This window comes from Patiria miniata, unplaced genomic scaffold, assembly GCF_015706575.1.
Source record: "Patiria miniata isolate m_02_andy unplaced genomic scaffold, ASM1570657v1 HiC_scaffold_26, whole genome shotgun sequence".
Classification (NCBI taxonomy): Eukaryota; Metazoa; Echinodermata; class Asteroidea; order Valvatida; family Asterinidae; genus Patiria; species Patiria miniata.
Window position 1 is genome coordinate 3,094,708 of NW_024037065.1, and position 20,663 is coordinate 3,115,370.

Consider the following 20,663-nt stretch of genomic DNA (forward strand, 5'->3'; position numbering starts at 1 on the left):
CAAAACAAAGTTGATGTGGGCCTTACATCGGGGAAAACCTCTTGTTTGGAGAAAAACACCTTTTAATGTGACAAATTTTTCACATGACCGCACACCGCGATAATCAGCTCGGTCGAACACCAGTTTTGACGGACGCCGTTTTCAGTAATTTAATATTCATGAGCTAATATTCATATATGGAAATAAGGGGAAAATAACAAACTTTTGAAAAAGAAACATTTTGAACTTTGACCGATTAATCTACCAATTACATTCCAAATATTCCCAGATATAAATATTCATGATATGAAACTCGCTTGGCCCGACCCACGAAGAGTGTCGGTGACGTCATTTTACGGAGATTTTCGATTGGCGCGATTAGAACGACAGAGGGCGCCATTATTTAGCGCTGGAACAGCCGTGTGCTGCTGCTTTCAGTTCGTTGGTGTCACACCCAGACCATTCACGAATGTTGTCCACCCAGCACATCTTTGGCCGGCCCACGGAGCGACGACATCCAACTGGCATCCCATCCACAACAGCTGCCGCCATGCCGAACCACATGGCCCAACCATGCTGCCTTTCGTTCCATCACACTGCTACTGCTGAAGCACCACCGGTCGCCGATAATCTCCATCAGTCTTTCATTTGTCACATGATCTTGCCACTTGATGTTGAGCAGGTGACGCCAAATGGTTCGGCCATAACTGTCTAGGCGTTTGATGTCAGCTGCCTTCAACGACAGGGTGGTGGCACCATACAGTTACCTTGATACGACTAGAGCCCGAGCAAACTGTACCTTTACCTCAAGGCTGACGCAGGGGGGAGCGCAGATACTTGCACTGCCGAAGAGGGGATCTGCCCATACCTAACCGCTTCAGAACCTCCTTGCTGTCGTCCTAGTGTGTGGTCGATCAACACTCCTATATACTTGAAAGATGTGACACGAGGTATTTGTGCCGAGCGGTATGTGATGGTGCTGTCATCGGTTCTTGGCTGGATGATCATATATGCAGTCTTACCAGGTTGGATGGCTAATCCATACCCGTCAGATATATCACCCAGGGTAGTAAGCATCTCTTCAGCATCAGCTCTGCACAGCGCCATCAGTACCAGGTCGTCAGCATATCTGATCTCCTTTAGGGGAATACCACTGATATCTGGAGCCGTTAGGTTTGCTGTGCGATTGTACCACTCTCGCATAAGACACTCAGTGTAGAGGCTGAAGACTGTTGGTGACAATGGACAGCCTTAGCGTACTCCGACTGGTGTCTCAAACTCGTCTGTCATCCGACCTTTCCACCGGAGCTTGCCATTTGAGTTGATGTAAAGATCCTCAAGTAGCCGCATCACATCCTCCTCCACGCCAAGATATCGTAGCTTTGCAAACAGAAGCGCTTGATTTACTGAATCAAATGCCTTCTTATAGTCAACAAAGACCAGACGGAGAGGGCGTTTTCCTGCGTAGTGCGATTCGGCCACACCTTTCAGGAGGTAGATTCCATCAGTTGTGCCTTTACCGCTTACAAACCCACATTGGGTGTCACTCACTTCGATGTTAGCGGTTCTTTCCAGTCTGCGTTGTATCACATTCAGAACAATTTTGCTGGCCTGACTGATTAGTGCAAGTGTTCTGTAGTTGTTGCACAAGCCTCGTTTACTATTTTTGATGTACACTGACTTGGTCATCGACTGTGGCCACTTCCCAGAGTTCCAGATGTTACACACGGCCCCATGAAGGGTTTTGAATATCTCTGGGTCCTGTGTCGCAGCTTTAAGAGCTTCAGATTTGACGCAATCAACTCCGGGAGCCTTGTGGTTTTTCAGTGCCTGTATGGCTTCCTTGGTCTCTTCCGGTGACGGTGGGTTTCGTTCAACCTCAGTTGTGTGATGGGGTGGACGTGGCCGATTGGACTCAAATAGATCTACAGCATACTGATGCCAACGCTGTATTTCTTCTTCAGCTGTCTCCAATAGCAGACCGTTTGCATCTTTGATGTTCACCACAGGCGTACATGTTTTCTGAAGGAGAACATCAGCAGTTTTGAACATAGCTCTGCAATTGTGATTCTGGTATGCTTGGTTCAATGTGTTGATATTAGTTACCAACCATTCGTTGAGATCTTTCTGGCATGGATGTTTGACCTCATTCCTCAGAGCTGTGAATTCTGGAGTGCCTACATCCTTCCTCTTGCGCTGAATCAAATGAAGAGTTAATTCAGACAGGTACGGCTGTTTCTTCTGGGATGTTTGTGTACCACAGGTCTCGAGAGATGCTTCGTGTATGACACATGCGATAGCTTCACCTTCACTCTCACCAAGAGAGTCACCTTGAGTAACACGTAAGTCTTGTAGACTTGTAGACTTCAGATGATTGTTCCGACTTCAGGGCTTCAACGTTTAGATGTTGAGGTCGTAGTCCACGTGCAGTAGCATGACGACGGAGTTTCCACTTCAGGTTGCAGATTACTAACCGATGGTCAGTATCAAAGCAAGCACTGTAGGAACGGCAGTCAGTCAGGTGGTTCCTTGCTTCTGTGCTAATTAAGATGTGATCAATGGCTTTTTTTGCATTTCTTGCCCTGCTGATCCAAGTAACCTTGTAAGAAGATCGCTTGGGGAACCAGGAGTGTGCGGCAGTGAGGTTGTTAACCATGCAGAAATCAACAAGTCTGTCTCCTCTTGAATTTCTGTCATCATAGCCATGGGGTCCCATGACAAGAGGGATGCGCTGGTTTCCAAGTTTGGCATTGAAGTCACCAGCCACGACAAGTGTTTCACAGTTCTTTTTGTTTGAATTGATCACATCTTGTAGTTGTGAGTAGAAGTTGTTGATAATGTCATCCGTTGCAGTGGATGTAGGTGCATAGAACGTTCTCCCACGCGTCTTAAAAATCGTACGCATTTGAAATTTTTCACATGTATGGATTATAATTCTGGGAACAATTTATGTCAATATCAGATGAAAATGTTTGAAATTCATTGAAATAGAGGCAGTTTTCTGCATGTGCCCTTCTGCCGGGAAGAATGTGGCGCGTTTGTTTTCGCGCATAAGGGCGTAAGCGCACATATGCCCTTCTGCTGGGAAGATTGTGGTGCGTTGGCTTCCGCGATTAAGGGCGTAAGCGCCCATATGCCCTTCTGCTGGGAAGAATGTCTGAACAGGACGTTGATACGTAGGGGCATTAGCGTGTTTATTGGCATAAAACGAATTATCTTTGCTTAAAGACAAACAAATCAGTGTGGTTTTAGGCAAATTTGGAGGGCATAACAAGTTTCTGTTATGCACCAGATGATTTCTTAACCTATGTTCAGAAGTTTGACTGGTTTGTATGACAATGTGTATGCAGGATGCACTCCTCACCAGGGTTGGTGAATAGTTGAATCCGATGGGGGGGGGGGGGGGGGGGGTTAAGAAACCTATATGATCCGCTACAAAAACAGAAATATATTAAGCACTGTCTACTGTAATTGATATTTGTGAATTTGGTTTATTTGCAATAATTCATCTTCAAATTTGATTAAATTGAAATATACAATGTACAGAAGTACACAAAGAATGGTTAAATTAATTTGAATTGTGTGTGTTATTACTATGTTTATCAAAATTTATGGACCCTAGGCAGAACAGTCTTTGATAACTGTTTTTTTTGGCTACTCTGGTTAAACAAAACGACATAAATAAATAACTAAATTTCTTGTAATTTGTTATTACTTTATCATAATTCATGGCCCCTTGGCAGAATAGACTGTGATAACTGGGTTCTTGTATGGCCACTCTGGTTAAACAAAACGACATAAATAAATAAAAAGCTATTGATGTACTGTCCCGAGTCATGAAGTGAAATCTTTGTAGGAATGTATTTTGTTAAACTTTCTACTCCTCTTAAATGCATGAAAAGTGTTGGACAACCCATTGTTATTGTTACTGACAAATTACTTTGCTGGACAACAAAACCCAAATTGTGTTATATATATAACATTTGTGAAAGAGGGTTGCTTATTATCTTACTTTACATGCCATGTATTAATACACAAACATATTTACCAAAAATAACGAACCACTAACAGAAATCGTTGGAAAGGCCTCTTTCGTCGATTTCTTCAAAATGGCAGCATGCCATAAGGAATCATTACACAGTAAGTTAAGTTCCCTTATTATCTTTGAACCAAGTATGTTTTTCAACAATAATTATGTCAGTTACTTTTTGGATAGCTGCAAAAGATGGACTGTAGCTTTAATGTGACACAATTGTGTATTTTCAACAATTATATTACAATGTACAGTGCATGGTCCCCCTGAAGGGCAAAGTGCAATATGTATCGACAAAGAATGTTCTATTCTTCAGTAATTGCTGCTTCCTCGTCTGACTGGGAGCTGCTAGAAGGCTTTTCTTGAAAGGCCAGATTACGATAGGAGGGGAACACCTGTGGAATCACGTTCGTGTCACAGAGACTGAGGAGGTCTGCCCTCTTGGCTGAAGATATCTTCAGTGGTGCACTGTATCTGCTTTCCAGATGCATTTCTTTGCCCTTCTTTCTCCCCGAGGCACTCACATGGAGAGCCCCGAGGTCTTCATCATAGTCGTATCTGAATTTGATGAGATGAGGGGAGTCCTTGTCATACAACAAGTGCTTGATTTTCATCCAGTGTACTGTGTCACCATTTGTATCCTTCTTGACGTTATGCAGAATGTTTTGGGATAGTTTTTTGAGATCATGCAACTCTGTATACCTTAGCTAAACAACTTTGTAGGGTTTCTTCTGTCTTGCCATTGAAGCGAGGGTGGCCCATTGATCAGGATGATACGTTGGGACCTTCTTTTTGGCATTTTCAATCGAGCTGTGCATGGAGTCAGCTTCCATTTGAGTGTGGCCACTTTCCAGAAATTTCTGCTCGATGACTGAGACAGATGATGTTCGGACTACGTACAGCAATCCTGTCGATATATACTGGTTCCTATTTTGTCCTCTACAGCTATCCGAGAATATTGTGACGTTCTTCGCTGATTTAGGTAGTGTCGACAGATGCTTGATAAGGCAGGTTCCTATCTCACATGATCCTCTTGCACCCATAGCATCAGTCCACATGTAGCATGTTCCATCCCCATCGCTCTGGTCGTAGACTGTAAAGTTATAGGAAGATAACTTTCGTTTGTAAAACAGCACAGAGGTGCTAGCTGAAGGCGTTAACAAGACCTGCTGTAAGTCCATTGTAAATGATGAAAATGATGGATCAATGAGTGCTCTATGTTTGTCTTTAGCCTTCTCCTCTCTTGCCCTTTCTTTAGTTTTCAGGTGTTGTTGTTGGCCTGTCTCAAGTTGTTTTTTTAAGCTCGGGTGCTGCGTTGGCGAAACAAGTGCAAGTTTTGTACTTATCCTTCTTGGGAATGTGGAAACCGAGGTTGAACTCAGTATTGAAAACCTGTATACCTTCAGTGAGAGTGGTTGTGTAGTTTCATCACAGTACAAATCGTACATTTTTGCCACACTCAAATCTGGGGCGAGGTATCTCCATTTTGTACTGCTTCTACAGTAGTGCGAAGGCAATACTGGAAACCTTTTGATGTGATTTCGGATTTCTGTCAAGTTGTCATCGTAAGTCTTGTTCGCTGGCCTATGTTTTCCTCTCTTGTTTTGGGCGCAAAAGAATCCTTACTTTTTCTTTAAGGTGTAGCCCACTGTTTTTTGCCAAACTCCAAGAGTGTTTAGAAAGAACCTCCGACACACACGTACCTTTCTTTCATTCAGTGGCATGTGATAAACATATGCGCATTTTGAACGTGACCCTTTCTTGTTTTTGCTACATGTGCAAGTACCTGTAGGAACTTCCTGCACGTTTTGAACAATGAAGTCTCGTTGGCTTTCATATGAACCTGTTGCCCAGTACTGAACAAATATTGCATCTCTTTCAGTGGAAGAAATGTGTGATGTGCATTTTTGCCATGCATTTTTGCCTGCACAAGGAGGCCCCATCTCCCTAGCAGGTTGATTTTTGTCACCTCTAGAGATATAAGCTTTGCCACAATTTCTTTTTTGCTTCTGGATGTGTTGTTGCCATTCTTCTTGACGACATTTTCTTTTTCGTGCCTTGCGATTCTGCACAAATGGGAAAGAATAATCATAACGTAAATGAACTGCAGTGCATGAATGATAAAAATACAGTTGAACACCTTTATAACAAGATCCTTTGGACTTTACGAATTACCTTGTTATAACAGGTACCTTGTCTAACAGTAATAGAAACAAAGAAAAACAAAGAAAAACTAAAACCTTGGGACCAAAAATGTTGCTTGTTACAAGCAGAGCCTTGTATTAACAATGCTCTTCTGATCAAGGTTCGACTGTACCACTTTTTATGTCGATAATTGTACCATGCGCATAGATTGAGCTCTTATTATTTTTTAAACATGTCTCAAAGATACTGTACAATTTATCCCTGTGGCGTCATATTTGAAGTAGTATTCAGCCCATGTCTATGCATCTCTGTTTTACTGACTGCTGGCTGTGCTGCCACACTATGCTTGCAATTTCATAACAATTAAGTCTTCAAAACACTGCGATTCGGCCAAGCAGGACATAGGTTCACTGTGCATGAAAATATCAATGCAGCAATGTAAGTTTGCACTCATTTCTACCTGCAAATGCCACTAACATTTGGCTTACCTCATACGATTCAGCAGTTTCTCTAGCATCAACATGGGACATACTTGTCTGGTACGAATCTAGTTTCCCATGGTTTGGAATCTATGGTAAAATATAAACAAAAGAAAATCAACACAGTGTCACAAACTTACTGAATATCACTTTTCTTCTTTGGGATAGGTCACTTTGTATATGAGAATCACTAGTAAAAACAAAACATACTGGAGCAACAGTGGTTATATCTTGCATTGTTGCATATCTCTCCCCCCCCCCCCTTTCAACAATGGGGGGAACAGAGGTAAAGGTAGGTTGGAATTTCTGCATACGTGAAGAAAAGGGAAAGAAAATAATTTACCTCCACATTTGATTGATGTCGATCCCCTTCAGGGGCGGGGCAGTCTTCAGTGTTCGGCTGAGACGTATCCTTGGGTTGGATTTTGTCTGCATGTCCATCAAGTGATGCCTACAGAAGACACAAAAATCATCACAATTATTAAACTTCAACATAGTGGATCACCAAAACAACTCCAGATCAATGTAAGCCCTGCTTCATCATCAAGACTCACTCAGCCATATACGTGCATCGGTAACAAAAAGGGAAAAAGAAGAAACTCACCTCCACGTATGATTTATGTCGATCCCCTTCAGGGGCGGGGCAGTCTTCAGTGTTCAGCTGGGACGTATCCTGGGGTTGGATTCTGTCTGCATGTCCATCAAGTGATGCCTACAGAAAACATAAAAACCATCACAATTATTAAACTTCAATGATAGTGGATCACCAAAACAACTCCAGATAGCACTGCTTCATCGTCAGGACTCACTCAGCCATATACGTGCATCGGTTACAAAAAGGGAAAAAGAGAAACTCACCTCCACGTATGATTTATGTCAATCTCCTTCAGGGGTGGGGCAGTCTTCAGTGTTCGGCTGAGACGTATCCTGGGGTTGGATTCTGTCTGCATGTCCATCAAGTGATGCCTACAGAAGACACAAAAAATCATTACAATTATTAAACTAAAATGAGAGTGAATCAGTAAAAACAACTCCAGATCAATGTAAGCACTGCTTCATCATCAAGACTCACCCAGCCATATACGTGCATCGGTAACAAAAAGGGAAGAAAAAAAACTCACCTCCACGTATGATTTATGTCGATCCTCTTCAAGGGTCTTCATGTCCATCAAGTAATGCCTACAGAAGACACAAAACTCCTCAAAATTATTAAAACTAAAATGATAGTACATCATAAAAATTAAAAAAAAAATGTAGGCACTGCATGCCTCATCAGCAGGACTCAAATTTTGCTAAGTTTAGTTCAAATAGTATGTTGCTCAGCATATTGAATTATATCATTATAATAGGGTTCTATCATTATTCTGGTTTGAATTAATGAAATATTGGAAATGTTTATTGCAAATGATGCATTAAATATTGTTTTAAATAATACTAACTGCTTTTTTTTTTTGGCGTCGCCTTTTTTTTTGGCGGCACATTTTCTTTTTTTGGCGTCGCATTTTTATTTTGCCGTCTCATTTTTTTTTTTTGGCGTCGCCTTTTTTTTGGCGTCGCCTTTTTTTTTGGCTGCGCATTTTTTTTGGGCGGCGCATATTTTTTTTGGCGTCGCCTTTTTTTTTGGCTTCGCTTTTTTTTTGGCGTCGCCTTTTTTCGGGGGGCGGCGCATTTATTTTTTGGCGTCGCCTTTTTTTTTGGGTTGCGCTTTTTTTTTGGCGTTGCATTTTTTTTTTAGGCGGCGCATTTGTTTTTTGCGTCGTATTCATTTTTTGTTTAGCGGCGCAATTTTTTTGGCGACCTATGTATTTTTGTCACATGACTGCCATAAATTCCTAGGTCTCAACATTATTAAGCATGTTTTTACATAGCCCTACTCTATGGCCCGCACTGAGTAGACTCTACATGTTTGTAGAGTCTACATGATTGTAGAGTCTACCTAGCCCTATAAATGTGGCCAATTTACTGGACTACCTCCGTAAACATAGGCCACACGTCCACCATGTACAAAAACATTTCGAACTTTGTCAAATTTTGATGTTCACATTAAGGCTTGGTTTGCAGTTTATTTTTGCTTTAGAAGCATACTCACCCTCTTTATAGGCTAATCAGAAAGTGCTGCCTTTTTCAGATGTCTAATTTTCGTGAAATTTCATGTTGAAATTTTGATACGAAAACGTGTGCAAACGAATCTGGAAATTTCACGAAAATTAGACATCTGAAAAAGGCATCACTTTCTGATTAGCCTATAAGGAGGGTGAGTAACTGAAAAAAATACAGTGCAGAAACATGAATCTAATTAGTGAATCCATGACACGGTTAAGGAAATAGTCTTTCTTGAGTGTGGCTTGGGATCCAGACATCTTATCAGAAATTTATTAGCTGTGTCTTCCTTCCTGATTTCTGACAGAGTGTAGTTTATTTTGCGTTGGCGGGCAAGGAAACATTAAAAGAGTCTACTAATTTGATGGACAAATACGTGTTAGACTTTAAATATAGGAAAGAATTCCATACACAATCCCACTAAGACCGTCCTTCACAAGTGCATGCCTACTCTGCTCATCAGAAATGGTAGTACCCGCTGCAAACCTATTGATCCAATACCTTGCACAATCAATGTATGCCCTGCAGATAAAGTGTTTGCCCCAGCTATTCATAAAGCAGGCATTTCCTGGTGGGGGCTCCGGCTTAGCCATAGCCTGTCCATTTCACCGATGTTGTTAACCAGTCATGGTTTTCGGCTTTGTCCACCGACACCAATTCATCGAGCTGGATGACGGAAATGTAAAACAAAGTTTCACGTGATTCAATGTCATTTTTTTCTTTCTTCATTTTTTTGGGGTATGACAATGTCCCTGTCACCAAACACTTCTGGGACTGAAGTTTAAACTTTCCCGTACGGTTAATGTTCCAAACTCTATACCCCCATCGAATTCAAACAGAAAATAAACATCTTTTGATTCTGTTTGAAACAGGTTTTTTTAAAACAAATCTGTTCTTAAAAAACATGTTTTATTTGGGTGGATTTCGCCACCTCAAAAAAATAGGGAAAAAATAAAACAGTTTAAAAACATGTTTCAAACCTGGTTTTTGAACCATAAAATACGTTTTATTCCTACTTCAAAAATGATTTTAAAAAACAATTCCTTTTTCGAATATGTTTATTAAAAGACAACCGTTTTTGAAAAATAGTTGTTTTAAAAACAACTAAGGATATTGCTGGTCAGGGAACCATGCATATAGTCAACTAGCTGTCGAGTACAATGCCGTAACAATAGCAGTTTAAAATCATGTGAAAGCAAGCTGCCGTAATGATTATAGCCACAGCATTTTAAAATGGCAGAAAAAATAAGATCAACCCAATCTATGTTATCTAGCTAATCCAAATAAATACAGAAACTTACCATGCAACTATGGTTGATGATAATTGCACTCATCTCTATGCATATCTGTACATGCAACAATCCATGCATAAATCACGCACCATGACTTGCCAGATCACATCAAAAATTCAGAGTACTGACTATAAAACCAGACAGATACTAATCTAATAGTTGTTTATAACACCAACCCAACATACTGACAGCTACTTGTGTGCAAAAGACAAAGTGTACAATCACAAATTTGATGCAATTATTCCTGACTACATGTCTGCCTGTCCTATGCCCATTGCAGTGCTGATTCAAATTGTAACTGAAATAAAATCTTCCATACACCCAGTACATGCATGAGGTCACCAAAGTTCAAAGGAAGTATAGTGCACTCTGGGTAGCATATGCCTCTCCAGAAAACCGAATGAAAACAACCAGAAAACAAGGAAAAAACAGTCTACACATTGATGTATCTACGGAGCTCTGGAAGTGCCATCCGACTTGTTCAGATACTGACTTATTTTATCTCAAGATGACGACATATTACAGGCAAGATGACGACATCCTGAGATTATTTGTTAGTGGATGACGACATCCTCAAAGCAAAATGACGACATCTTGACATATTTTAATATTGCATGACGACATCCTGAAAACAGGATGACGACATCTTAAGACCATCTATTCTGGCATGATGACATACTGAGATAGTTTATCAGGGCATGACAACATCCCAAAAATAGGATGACGACATCCTGAGATAATATATGATGGGAGGACAACATCCTGAAAATAGAATGACGACATCCTAGGATAATTTATGATGGGATGACAACATCCTAAAAATAGGATGACGACATCCTGAGATAATTTATTATGGGATGACAACATCCTAAAAATAGGATGACGACATCCTGAGATAATTTATTATGGGATGACGACATCCTGAAAAACGAATGACGACATCATGAGATCATTCATTATGGGATGACGACATCCAAAAAATAGAATGACGTCATCCAAGATATTTTATGATGCGATGACGACATGCTGAAAATAGAATGACGACATCCTGAAAATAGGATGTCAAGATTCCGAGATAATTTATTAAGGGATGACGACATCGTAAAAATAGGATGACGACATCCTGAGATAAATCATTATGGGATGACGACATCCAAAAAATAGGATGATGAGATCCCGAGATAATTCATGATGGGATGACGGCATCCTTAAAATAGGATGACGACGTCATGACATAATTTTTCAAGGATAGCATTAAAGCCGTCTTCAAAACACACAGGTGGACGGGTGGCTTGCATTTATCCCGTCGCTGATTTGATAAGAGGTCATGATGTCTTGCTGCTTGTTGTGGGTAAGTAGGGATCAAGTCAAATTTGTGCTTTAATCATCATAAAACGGAATGTGGTCACTTTGCTGTTTTCTATCCATATCCATGTGCAATCACGATGCAACTTGAGCAGTTATCAGACTTGACTATGAATTAAGGAAAACTGATGAAATTTAAATTCACACAAGACTGTGCACGGTGGTTTTTTTCTAATTTTTAATGGCCTTCATAGTACGTTACAAACAAATGAGGAAATCAACAGACACGAGGAAAAGCTGCATGCCTGAGTAATGAAATTCACTTGTAATTCATATCAGTTTTTAATTATCTTTAAATTCGCGTAAACAAACGTTAGCATACAAAGTATCACATTTTCATGCATAGGTGTAGTCAGAAATACATTTTGCATTCTAGAAGATCTTCACCTTATTTTTAATTTGTATTTCAATACAGCTCGTCTTGTTCACTATATTTGCGACTGCTTCAGCACCAGCTATACCCTACACAGCAGCAGAAATAACTGGACATGGTGGTGTTACCAGGGACGAATTGATTGCTCATTACTTCTTAAGTGGCTATACTGCTTGTGAAATCATTGCATTCCTTTGCATTCGGCATGACATTGCTATAAGTCTACGTCACTTGCGTAGAATTCTTCGACAACTTGGGCTACGTCGTCGCGAGGAGTCAGATCTACAAGATGTCATCGAGGTTATGATTTCAGTACTTAACAACACATCAAATTCCTTCGCGTATCGTTTTATGTGGCGTCTTTTGACAACTCGGTACAACTTGCGTGTTTCGCAGCATACGGTCAGACACCTTTTAAGAGCCCTTGATCCCGAGGGTGTCCGGTTGAGATCTATCCGACGCTTTAGGCGCCGACGTTACATTTCGAAGGGCCCAAAGTATCTGATCCACATAGACGGTTTTGATTAACTGAAGCCGTTTGGGATATATCCGTTCATTCTGCAATCGATGGATTCTCTGGACGGATTCTGTGGATTTAAGTCGGGCCTTCGAATAAAAATCCCAGAATATTGCACATTTCTTCTTAGAGTTTATTTACGACACAACGATTCATTCAGGGCCGGACGAAGTTTTATATACGGTCGTTCCTCCGCCAATCAACGGATAGAAGCATGGTGGTCTCAAATGAAGCGTTTAAGTGGACAGGAGTGGATAAACTTTTTCGAGGATTTGAGAGACGCAGGAGTATTTGATACTTCAAATGATCTTCACATCGAATGTGCACGATTCGCTTTCACGCCACTAATCCAGCGTGATTTTTCCGAGGTTGCAGAGATGTGGAATCAGCATCGGATCAGACATCAAACAAATGTAGAATGCCCGCCTGGCAAGCCAGATGTAATGTACTTCCTTCCTGAAGTTTATGGCACGAGGGATTTCAAGAAGCGTCTGCATTATTCTTTAGTTGAGATGCAGCAAGTCAGAGCTGACTATTGTGAGCCTTTTCCTGTACACGGATGTACCCCAGGATTTGAGGCACTGCTGACCAAATTAATTGGAGATGTTGACCAGTATTCTTTCCCAAGTACGAGAGAAGAGGCGTTTGGCTTGTTTTGCACGCTCGTTGAGTTGTTAGAGTGATTAATGACAATCATGATGAACTCTTTTACTCCAGATGTTTTGAAGCAATCCTATATGTCGTATGTGTGACTATATGTCGTGTTGTTTGTACATGCCTCGTCAAGCTTTAATGATATGTTATAATGCTTACTCATTTGTGGATGGACAATCGTGACATACTGGAACACCTGCAACTAACAGAAGTGCGTAAACGTGAATGGTTTAACTGTTGTATTAATAATTTTAGTGTTTCCAATTAACTTTATGCCTTTCTCAACAAAGTAACAACTAATGATTTCAACGATTGAAATGATATATACACATGGATAATATGTTTACATAGATAACTTCCAGTTCATTATCTTGCACATTATCAGTATGTGTGGTTTCCTAAACGTTTGTTTTAAGAAAGAAAGAATGATGTGAACACCATGCTTTTAATTACTTAACCCTGACAAATTAATGGATATTAAATGTGATAGAAAATCTTTTTTTTAATTTACCAATATGTTTACACTTTGTTTTTCTTTGTTTTCAATACTGGTAATACAAGGTACATGTATCTGTAATAAAAAGGAATTTTGTAAAGTCCCAAGGACCTCGTTATATCAGTGTTCCACTGTAAATAGGCCTATTTGATTGGCCGGTTTTAAGCAAGTACGTTTTAAACCAGCTTGGGGCTTGGACACTGATGACCCGAACATGTACACATGTACATGTATGGCTACATGAACACTTCATATAATAAGATTTCATCAAATTTCAAACTTAAAGCAATACAACTCTCCATTTAAATATTGTTTCAAATTTTGAACCTCCAAAGTAATAAATAGGAGGTACTGTACCTTCCTTTTTCACTGAAAAAAAAGGAAAGGGTTATTATTTCACATAACTTGTGTACAACCAGAAAAGTGTTATTTCACATAACTTGTGTTATACCAGAGAAGTGTTTTACATGTACTTCACATAAGTTGTAAACATCCAGTGGTAACCCAATTTTCAAGTATTACATGTACATAGGGCAAGTGATTGTCCATTGTTTCAAGCATGCAGGGCGTGAGATTAGGCCAAAAAGTGTTGGACAAAAAGTTCCTTGCACAATCAGTTTTGTTCTGCCATTATCAGCTTTTGGTCTGCCATGTGCTTAGTTCAAACCATTCATTGTTCGAATATTTGGTCTGAACAACATCCACTTTTGGTCAGACAAATACAATAAGTGGTCAGAAAGTGTCTAATGTCTGACTGTTATTTCACGCTCTGACATGAATCTGTATTTATAAGAAACTCAATTCCCAGCTTCATGTGTTATGTAGTAGACTGAAAAGGACCTTGGACATATTTTGTAATCTCTTTGTTTGCATATACATTTACTGAGTGAGGGTTTTGTTAATTCTGTCCAGTTTTCCGCTGATGTCAAAATGAATGGTTCTATCTCCTATGCACGCTTTTTGTCTAAATATGGATATAATTATTTCATAAAACTCTACCTTTAAAAAAAACCTAGTTGTAATCTCAATAAATTCATAACTTAATAAACCTCAATATAACCTCCATGAATATAACTTTTAATAAACAGTCAATAATATATAACTTTATAATAAATAAAATGTTAATATATAATAAAACATTTAATATAACCTTAATACATGTATATCTCTGTAAACCTCCAAATAAATAATAGAACCTTTTAGTTTTATCTCACAATCCTCAAAAACATTTCATTAGAGAATCTTGAGAGCATTTCTTTTGCTATAAGAGATGGAGTAAAGTGTTTGAAATTAAGTTCATTCCATTTCATACTCTTCAATTTCCGAATAACCGTCGTATGATCAAAAAGATCTAAGATTCCAGACATTTTTTTTAAGATAAAACCTCCATATAACCTCAACAAATTCATAACTTAATAAACCTCAATATAACCTCCATGAATAGAACTTTTATATACAGTCAATAATATATAACTATATAATACATAAAATGTTAATTTATAATAAAACATTTAATGTAACCTTAACATATCTCTGTGAACCTCCAAATAAATAATAGAACCTTTTTAAAATATAAAATAATATTTCTATTTCACAATTCTCAAATTATTTTTATAAGAGAATTTTGAGAGCATTTCTTTTGCTATTTGAGATGGGGTAAAGTGTTTGAAATTAAGATCATTCCAGTTCATATTCTTAAAATTCAAAATAATTGCCATATGCCCAACCCATCAAAAAGATCTAAGATTCCAGGGGAAAAAAAGATGCAGTTTTATGAAGAATTACCTTTTTTTGTCAAGGTGAACCCCCCCACCAATAAAAAAAAATATCCAAATAGGCCAAGATGACCGCATGCTGTACTACTAAAGTATTACATATTTGCACAATACAAAAATTAAAAAATGGCATACCTTTCCATTGGTTAGTGAAACTGGAAATGTTTTTTAATTAGTAATTTAGAAAAATGACGGAACTTTTCAAAACACATCTCACTTGAACTTGAATGGTTGAGAAGTTCTTATTATGATGGGATGGTGCAAAGCATTTCACACTTTTCAAAGTTTATCCGCAATTTTGTTTAGAACCTGTAAATTGTCCTGATGCATGGCACGCATTTCAGTCATGACTGTATTAACCCTCTGTTTCATATAATCCAGAATCTTTTCAACTGGCCTGACAGAGCGTTTACGTTTTCTTGTATTTTTATTTGTCACTCCCGCTTCAAAATCATCATCTTCGTCGTCACAACATCCCGATCCATCAGTTACTGACTCTCCAGTAACAACGGAATCAGAGTCAATGGTCATCTTTGGCCGGACACTGCCCATTATTTGGCTCATTTCTTCAGCGAATTCAAACCTGGAGGGACTCGTTCCTGTACAGTTAGTTTTTTGGACATAATCTTTGTAACCTTTTCTCAAATTCTTCCATTTATCTTTACATTTTGCACCTGTTATGGTTGATTCATCAAACTCGTCAGCAATATCTTGCCACATTTTCTGTTTGTTTTTTGACGCTTTCAGCTTCTCCAATCTGTCCTCGATCGTGTTGATCAACCGTCTTGTCTGTAGGGTAGTCCACTCATGTCGTGTTCCTGAAATGTATTGAATTTGATTTTCAGTGGATGTATATGTAGTATACATTTGTAAATGGACATCATGTGAATGATGAATATGTGAAAGAGGTTTTAGAAAATAAAACTCACCGCTTTGTGGTTTTGTTTCAGACTTGGAAGATTGTTGGGTGATCACAGGTATGGAAACATGAGGACTGCTTGCGAGGGCTTCGAAATAAAAGTATAAAGTGTTTATAAGTCATACAGTTGCTAGATAACATTCCATTTTTTTATTTTTTTTTTATTGGTATTTTTCAGGGGAGGGGGCTGGTGCTAGTTATGTACTGCACAATTTAAACAACTACATGTAAATAGATTCGGTTTTGCAAAGGGCTACAAGGGTAAAGGGTTTCCTATTAGTTACGGGCCTGACACTTTTGTTGAAAAGGGATGCATCCATGCCAAAAAAGAATAATAATAAATAAATGCTGACTCTATTGCGAATAAACAAATACTTGGACTAGTGACAGTGGCTGCCTAACCCCCAGAAAATGGCATTCTGGGTCGGACCCAATAGATCATTTAGATGTATAATCTGTGGTATAGTATAGGCATATACTTACAAGCCTCTGCAGGTAGTGAAAGCTCAATTGGATGAGTGGGCGGGTCACCAAATGGGAAAGCTGTTTTCAATGAGTGTACCACGTCTTTCAAATCTGGAATTAATTGAAAGGTCATTTGTGAATGATACTTATTAGTACTGTAGTACACATATGTACCAGTACTAGTAATGTCAGATATACAGCCAAGCATGATCAACCCTGTTATTTTTAAAGTGTTTTAATAGATCTAACACTCAGAGACAAAACTTGGACTCTGTGGCCAGCACCATGCGCCAGCAATCATTTCCCGAAAGTTTAATACGTGTACTTAACTGGTATTCAATATCACAATGTTTGCTTCTGGGAACCAGACTATCAACCAAATGGTTATCGGACTTTATTTGCCTTTTAAATAATCCTCCAAACCATGGAAATTAAAGGGAAGAAAATTTAATCTACTTAAATAAAAATCATTATTTGATTAAAACCTACGACTTAAGAAATCTTTTTGAAAAAAAAAGGAAAAAGAAATTACCATGGGCTCGGATTCGAACCAGGGATCACGAGAGTATCAGTCCAACTCTCTTCCAATCGAGCCACCGGTACAATTCAGCAACATGTGGAGTTGTAGTTCTTTATATACGTTCGCATTGTGATTTTACAATGCTGTAACGATAGCATTTGAAGGTTGCGTTACGGCTGCCGTAACGATAGCCACTACGCTAATTTTACCCTTATTCCTTCATTGGAAAAATTTAAGACAGATTCTTTTAGACGAGATCCAGGGTTTGTGCATGGGGTTAATAAAAGTGGGGGTACATGTACATGTAGGCCCTATGTAAAGTGAAATCTTTCCCTTTTGAGCTCCAGCCAAAATTACTCGTGTACTGTTACTGGACTACAAGCAGTATTGTTACAGTAATTTTATGCCTATGTTATGTACGTATGTGTTTATTATAGCTCCATCATGTCCATGTTAATGGCATGGAGGAATCCATGGTAATGGTTGAACTTGCACGACTTAAACTTTTAAGTTAACGTTAGTGGCTTTTAAAAATGATCGTCATGATCGTAGCCCCGTTTTAAAGTAGGCTAAACTAACAAATGGATTGAAGTTGACACCTACTTGACTGTAGCCATGCTAGTTCTGACGAACTTTTTACATACGTATCAAAACTTCGTCCATCAGTCATGGTAATTTGGACTAATATTTTCTTCTGTTTTGAATTTCCCTCCGCTGTTGCATCGGTGGCGGCCATGTTTTCGCACTGTATTGTGGGATACTTCCCTAAGTAACCGGCTCGGCGGGTCGGTCACATTGATCTCCATATACACAGACTGGATAGGACATCGCGCCGTGTTTGTGCACGAATGCGCGGCCGAACAATGGCGGCGCGTTTACTGTCAGACGGGTAAACGCGCATTGTGCTTTCACTTTGTTTACTTTGAAAAATGGACTATTGTGTGGAATTTTTCTTACAGAAGGGAGTTCAAGCGTTCCTCCAAAACAATCTTTAAAAAAAATAACTGAACGATGAAGAGTTACCCTCAATCCCTCCAAACAGCTTTTCCACACTTTCTTGATATACACTTTCTTATTATGCATTTTCGAAATTCAAGAACCCCCCACCCCTTTCCCTTTCCCTTATTTTTTTTTAAATCCCTCCTCCTCCCAAAAATGATTGTAAGTAAATTTCCATTTCATTTTTGGCACATTGGTCATTAGAGCACACTGAATTACTCCATCAACGAAATGAATAATTGTATTAATAATATGCTAAAATGACATCATATTTTTTTAACTGAACACTCACACGAGAAATTGTATGGATATTCATTCAAATGATTGATATATTTATTTAAAAACCTGAATATACATCAATTACAATCTAAAAGGTAAACAAACCTTAATTTTACAAAGTAATCAGTAAAAACTTCTTCCCGTCCCTAGATTGATCAGGGAATGACATCATTCACCTCTTGTGATATTGTGTGAAAGGAGATGAATCACAAACCAAAATAGTACTATACTTATTATGTCAAAGAATAATTCAAGCTACGCACGGTCTTGTTTATCATTAAATGTTTAGCTATACTTCTGAAAATAAATATAATTACTTGTTAGTGAAATGGGAATCGTTTTTGTGAGCGAATATGACGGTGTATATGGCTATAGCTAGTAATCTTATATAACGGCGTACACAACATAATTTCAAACCGTAAAAGTACTCATTGCTTTCTTCACCATACAAACTGTCGATAATGTGACAGTCATCTTGGAAGCTCATAAACATACTTGCATTGAACTCCACAACTTCTGGAGTAGGCGTTAAGCCAAGGTAGCTCGGAGGGTACCGAAGTTCCAGCGCTTCACTGAGTAGAGCTAAAGCCAAGGCAGACATAATTCAATCAGATTTTGCATATAAAAGTTATAAAGGTTATTCGAATAAACTATTTTAAACAAATCAACTTTTGTTCATTGCCATTGCCGGGTCAGTCATGCACGTTTAGGCCTATGTCTTAAAAAAAACTTGGACGGCGACCAGCATGAAAAGTCTAGATCGCATGGAATTTGAACAGAATATCTCGCTAGCTACCACACAGGCCTCCATCCCCTCAAACTCAGAGCGACAACACTAACGATATTATAATTTGCTATGTTTATATTCCTCCATGCCATGTTGTATAGGCCTCGTTGAAAAAAAAAACTTACTTGCGAATAATTGTCCTATTCTTCAACGCTCCTTACTTCCCGACTCCAGCAATCTAATGCTGCGCACACCTTGACTATACTCCTCTTCGATTTTGATCAATTTAGATCTCTGTTTCTTTCATATTTTCAAAAATGACAAAGAAACCGAAGAAAACCAAACTTCATTTTTTAATCCTCCGTTCGAAAGTGTACACAACTCGAATGCGAAATCGTGTTCTTTATCCTTTTCAAAAAACGCGCGCGCGGACGCACGTTCGTACGCGATGTCCTATCCAGTCTGTGTATATGGAGATCAATGGTCGGTCACTTGGGTCAGGCCCGAGTAAGCGCGTGAAGTCACGTGACAGTCAAATCGAACATAGTCGCGCTTGCACGAGTAAGCGCCGGGGAAATAAACGAACACGCTCAGCGCAATGCATCTACCCCATGACTGTTTCATGTTCCGTAAGCGCAAGTGATTGTTTCGTGCTCTGTTGTGTTTAACTAAAATTAAAATGCACATCATGCATATCAAGACACAACTAACGTTCTCAGAATTGGCTAAAATTGAAAACAGATCACTTGTTCACTTTTTTCGAAGGTCCTGTCTCTGCTCCCAACGGATTGCGTGCATGGTGCACGCGACGCGACCGCGTGACTTGACCACGTTGTTGACGAACGGCAGCTTGAAATGTACAGTAAACTTAGGCCAAAACATAATGAACGCGACCTGTCCTAGAACCCCTGTCAGTTTTATCATAAAAACTAATTATCATTTTAGTAATCTGTTCATGAATATAACTTCAGAAAACCGGATTTCTGTTTAAATTTTACGATTTTCAACGGCTGACGCGACGACAGAAATCGCGCGGATCCATAACAAACTGGTACCGCGTCACGAGCGAAAAACATGGCGAAAGTTCTTGTATACCAGGGAAGCACGCATTCTAGCCGGCTAGCCGGGGACAGAGCTTCATTCAAGACTTCCAAAGCCTTATTTGATCACTGTTGCATTATTCACGACCTAGACCAATGATATCAGGCGAGGTTCGCGGGCTATGTAAATCCCACTAATGGAAAAACGGCTCGCGGCACGCCCTGAATAATGAGACGCGCTTAGCAGTCACGTGATTTAGGCACTATCTATAAATGACCAACAGAGGGCGTACTTTTTTTACAAGTGAAACAGCCGTGTTTACGGCCGCCCCGATTTTGTATTTTTTTTTCATTAAAATGTATTTGCATACAAATTTCTCACACAGAAAAATAGGCACAATGACTAGCATGCAAACAGTGAAAAACATTATGTGTCCACAAATAGGAGTTGTGTGATGCGTTCCCATGTCACGTGAGCGTCCTACACAAATCATGATGTCGCGTGT

General features: G+C 39.2%; 2 protein-coding genes and 1 long non-coding RNA gene across 3 annotated transcripts; all 3 read right to left on the bottom strand.

Annotated features, from left to right (window-relative positions):
• Positions 1 to 1,230: 1,230 nt before the first annotated feature.
• On the bottom strand, positions 1,231 to 2,884 carry LOC119733828. The gene is made up of 2 exons (XM_038207198.1): positions 2,561 to 2,884; positions 1,231 to 2,175 (listed from the first exon to the last, which is right to left on the bottom strand). The coding sequence occupies exons 1-2, from the start codon at positions 2,882 to 2,884 to the stop codon at positions 1,231 to 1,233; spliced, it is 1,269 nt and encodes a 422-aa protein (XP_038063126.1).
• Positions 2,885 to 5,608: 2,724 nt separating this feature from the next.
• On the bottom strand, positions 5,609 to 6,873 carry LOC119733829. The gene is made up of 3 exons (XM_038207199.1): positions 6,847 to 6,873; positions 6,646 to 6,726; positions 5,609 to 6,078 (listed from the first exon to the last, which is right to left on the bottom strand). Exons 1-3 carry the CDS (start codon positions 6,871 to 6,873, stop codon positions 5,635 to 5,637), a joined length of 552 nt encoding a protein of 183 aa, XP_038063127.1. The 3' UTR covers positions 5,609 to 5,634.
• A 112-nt stretch (positions 6,874 to 6,985) lies between these two features.
• Positions 6,986 to 7,792, bottom strand: LOC119733774. The gene is made up of 4 exons (XR_005271973.1): positions 7,758 to 7,792; positions 7,495 to 7,602; positions 7,241 to 7,348; positions 6,986 to 7,087 (listed from the first exon to the last, which is right to left on the bottom strand). It is a non-coding gene; the product is annotated as an uncharacterized LOC119733774 (long non-coding RNA).
• Between the last annotated feature and the right edge of the window lie 12,871 nt (positions 7,793 to 20,663).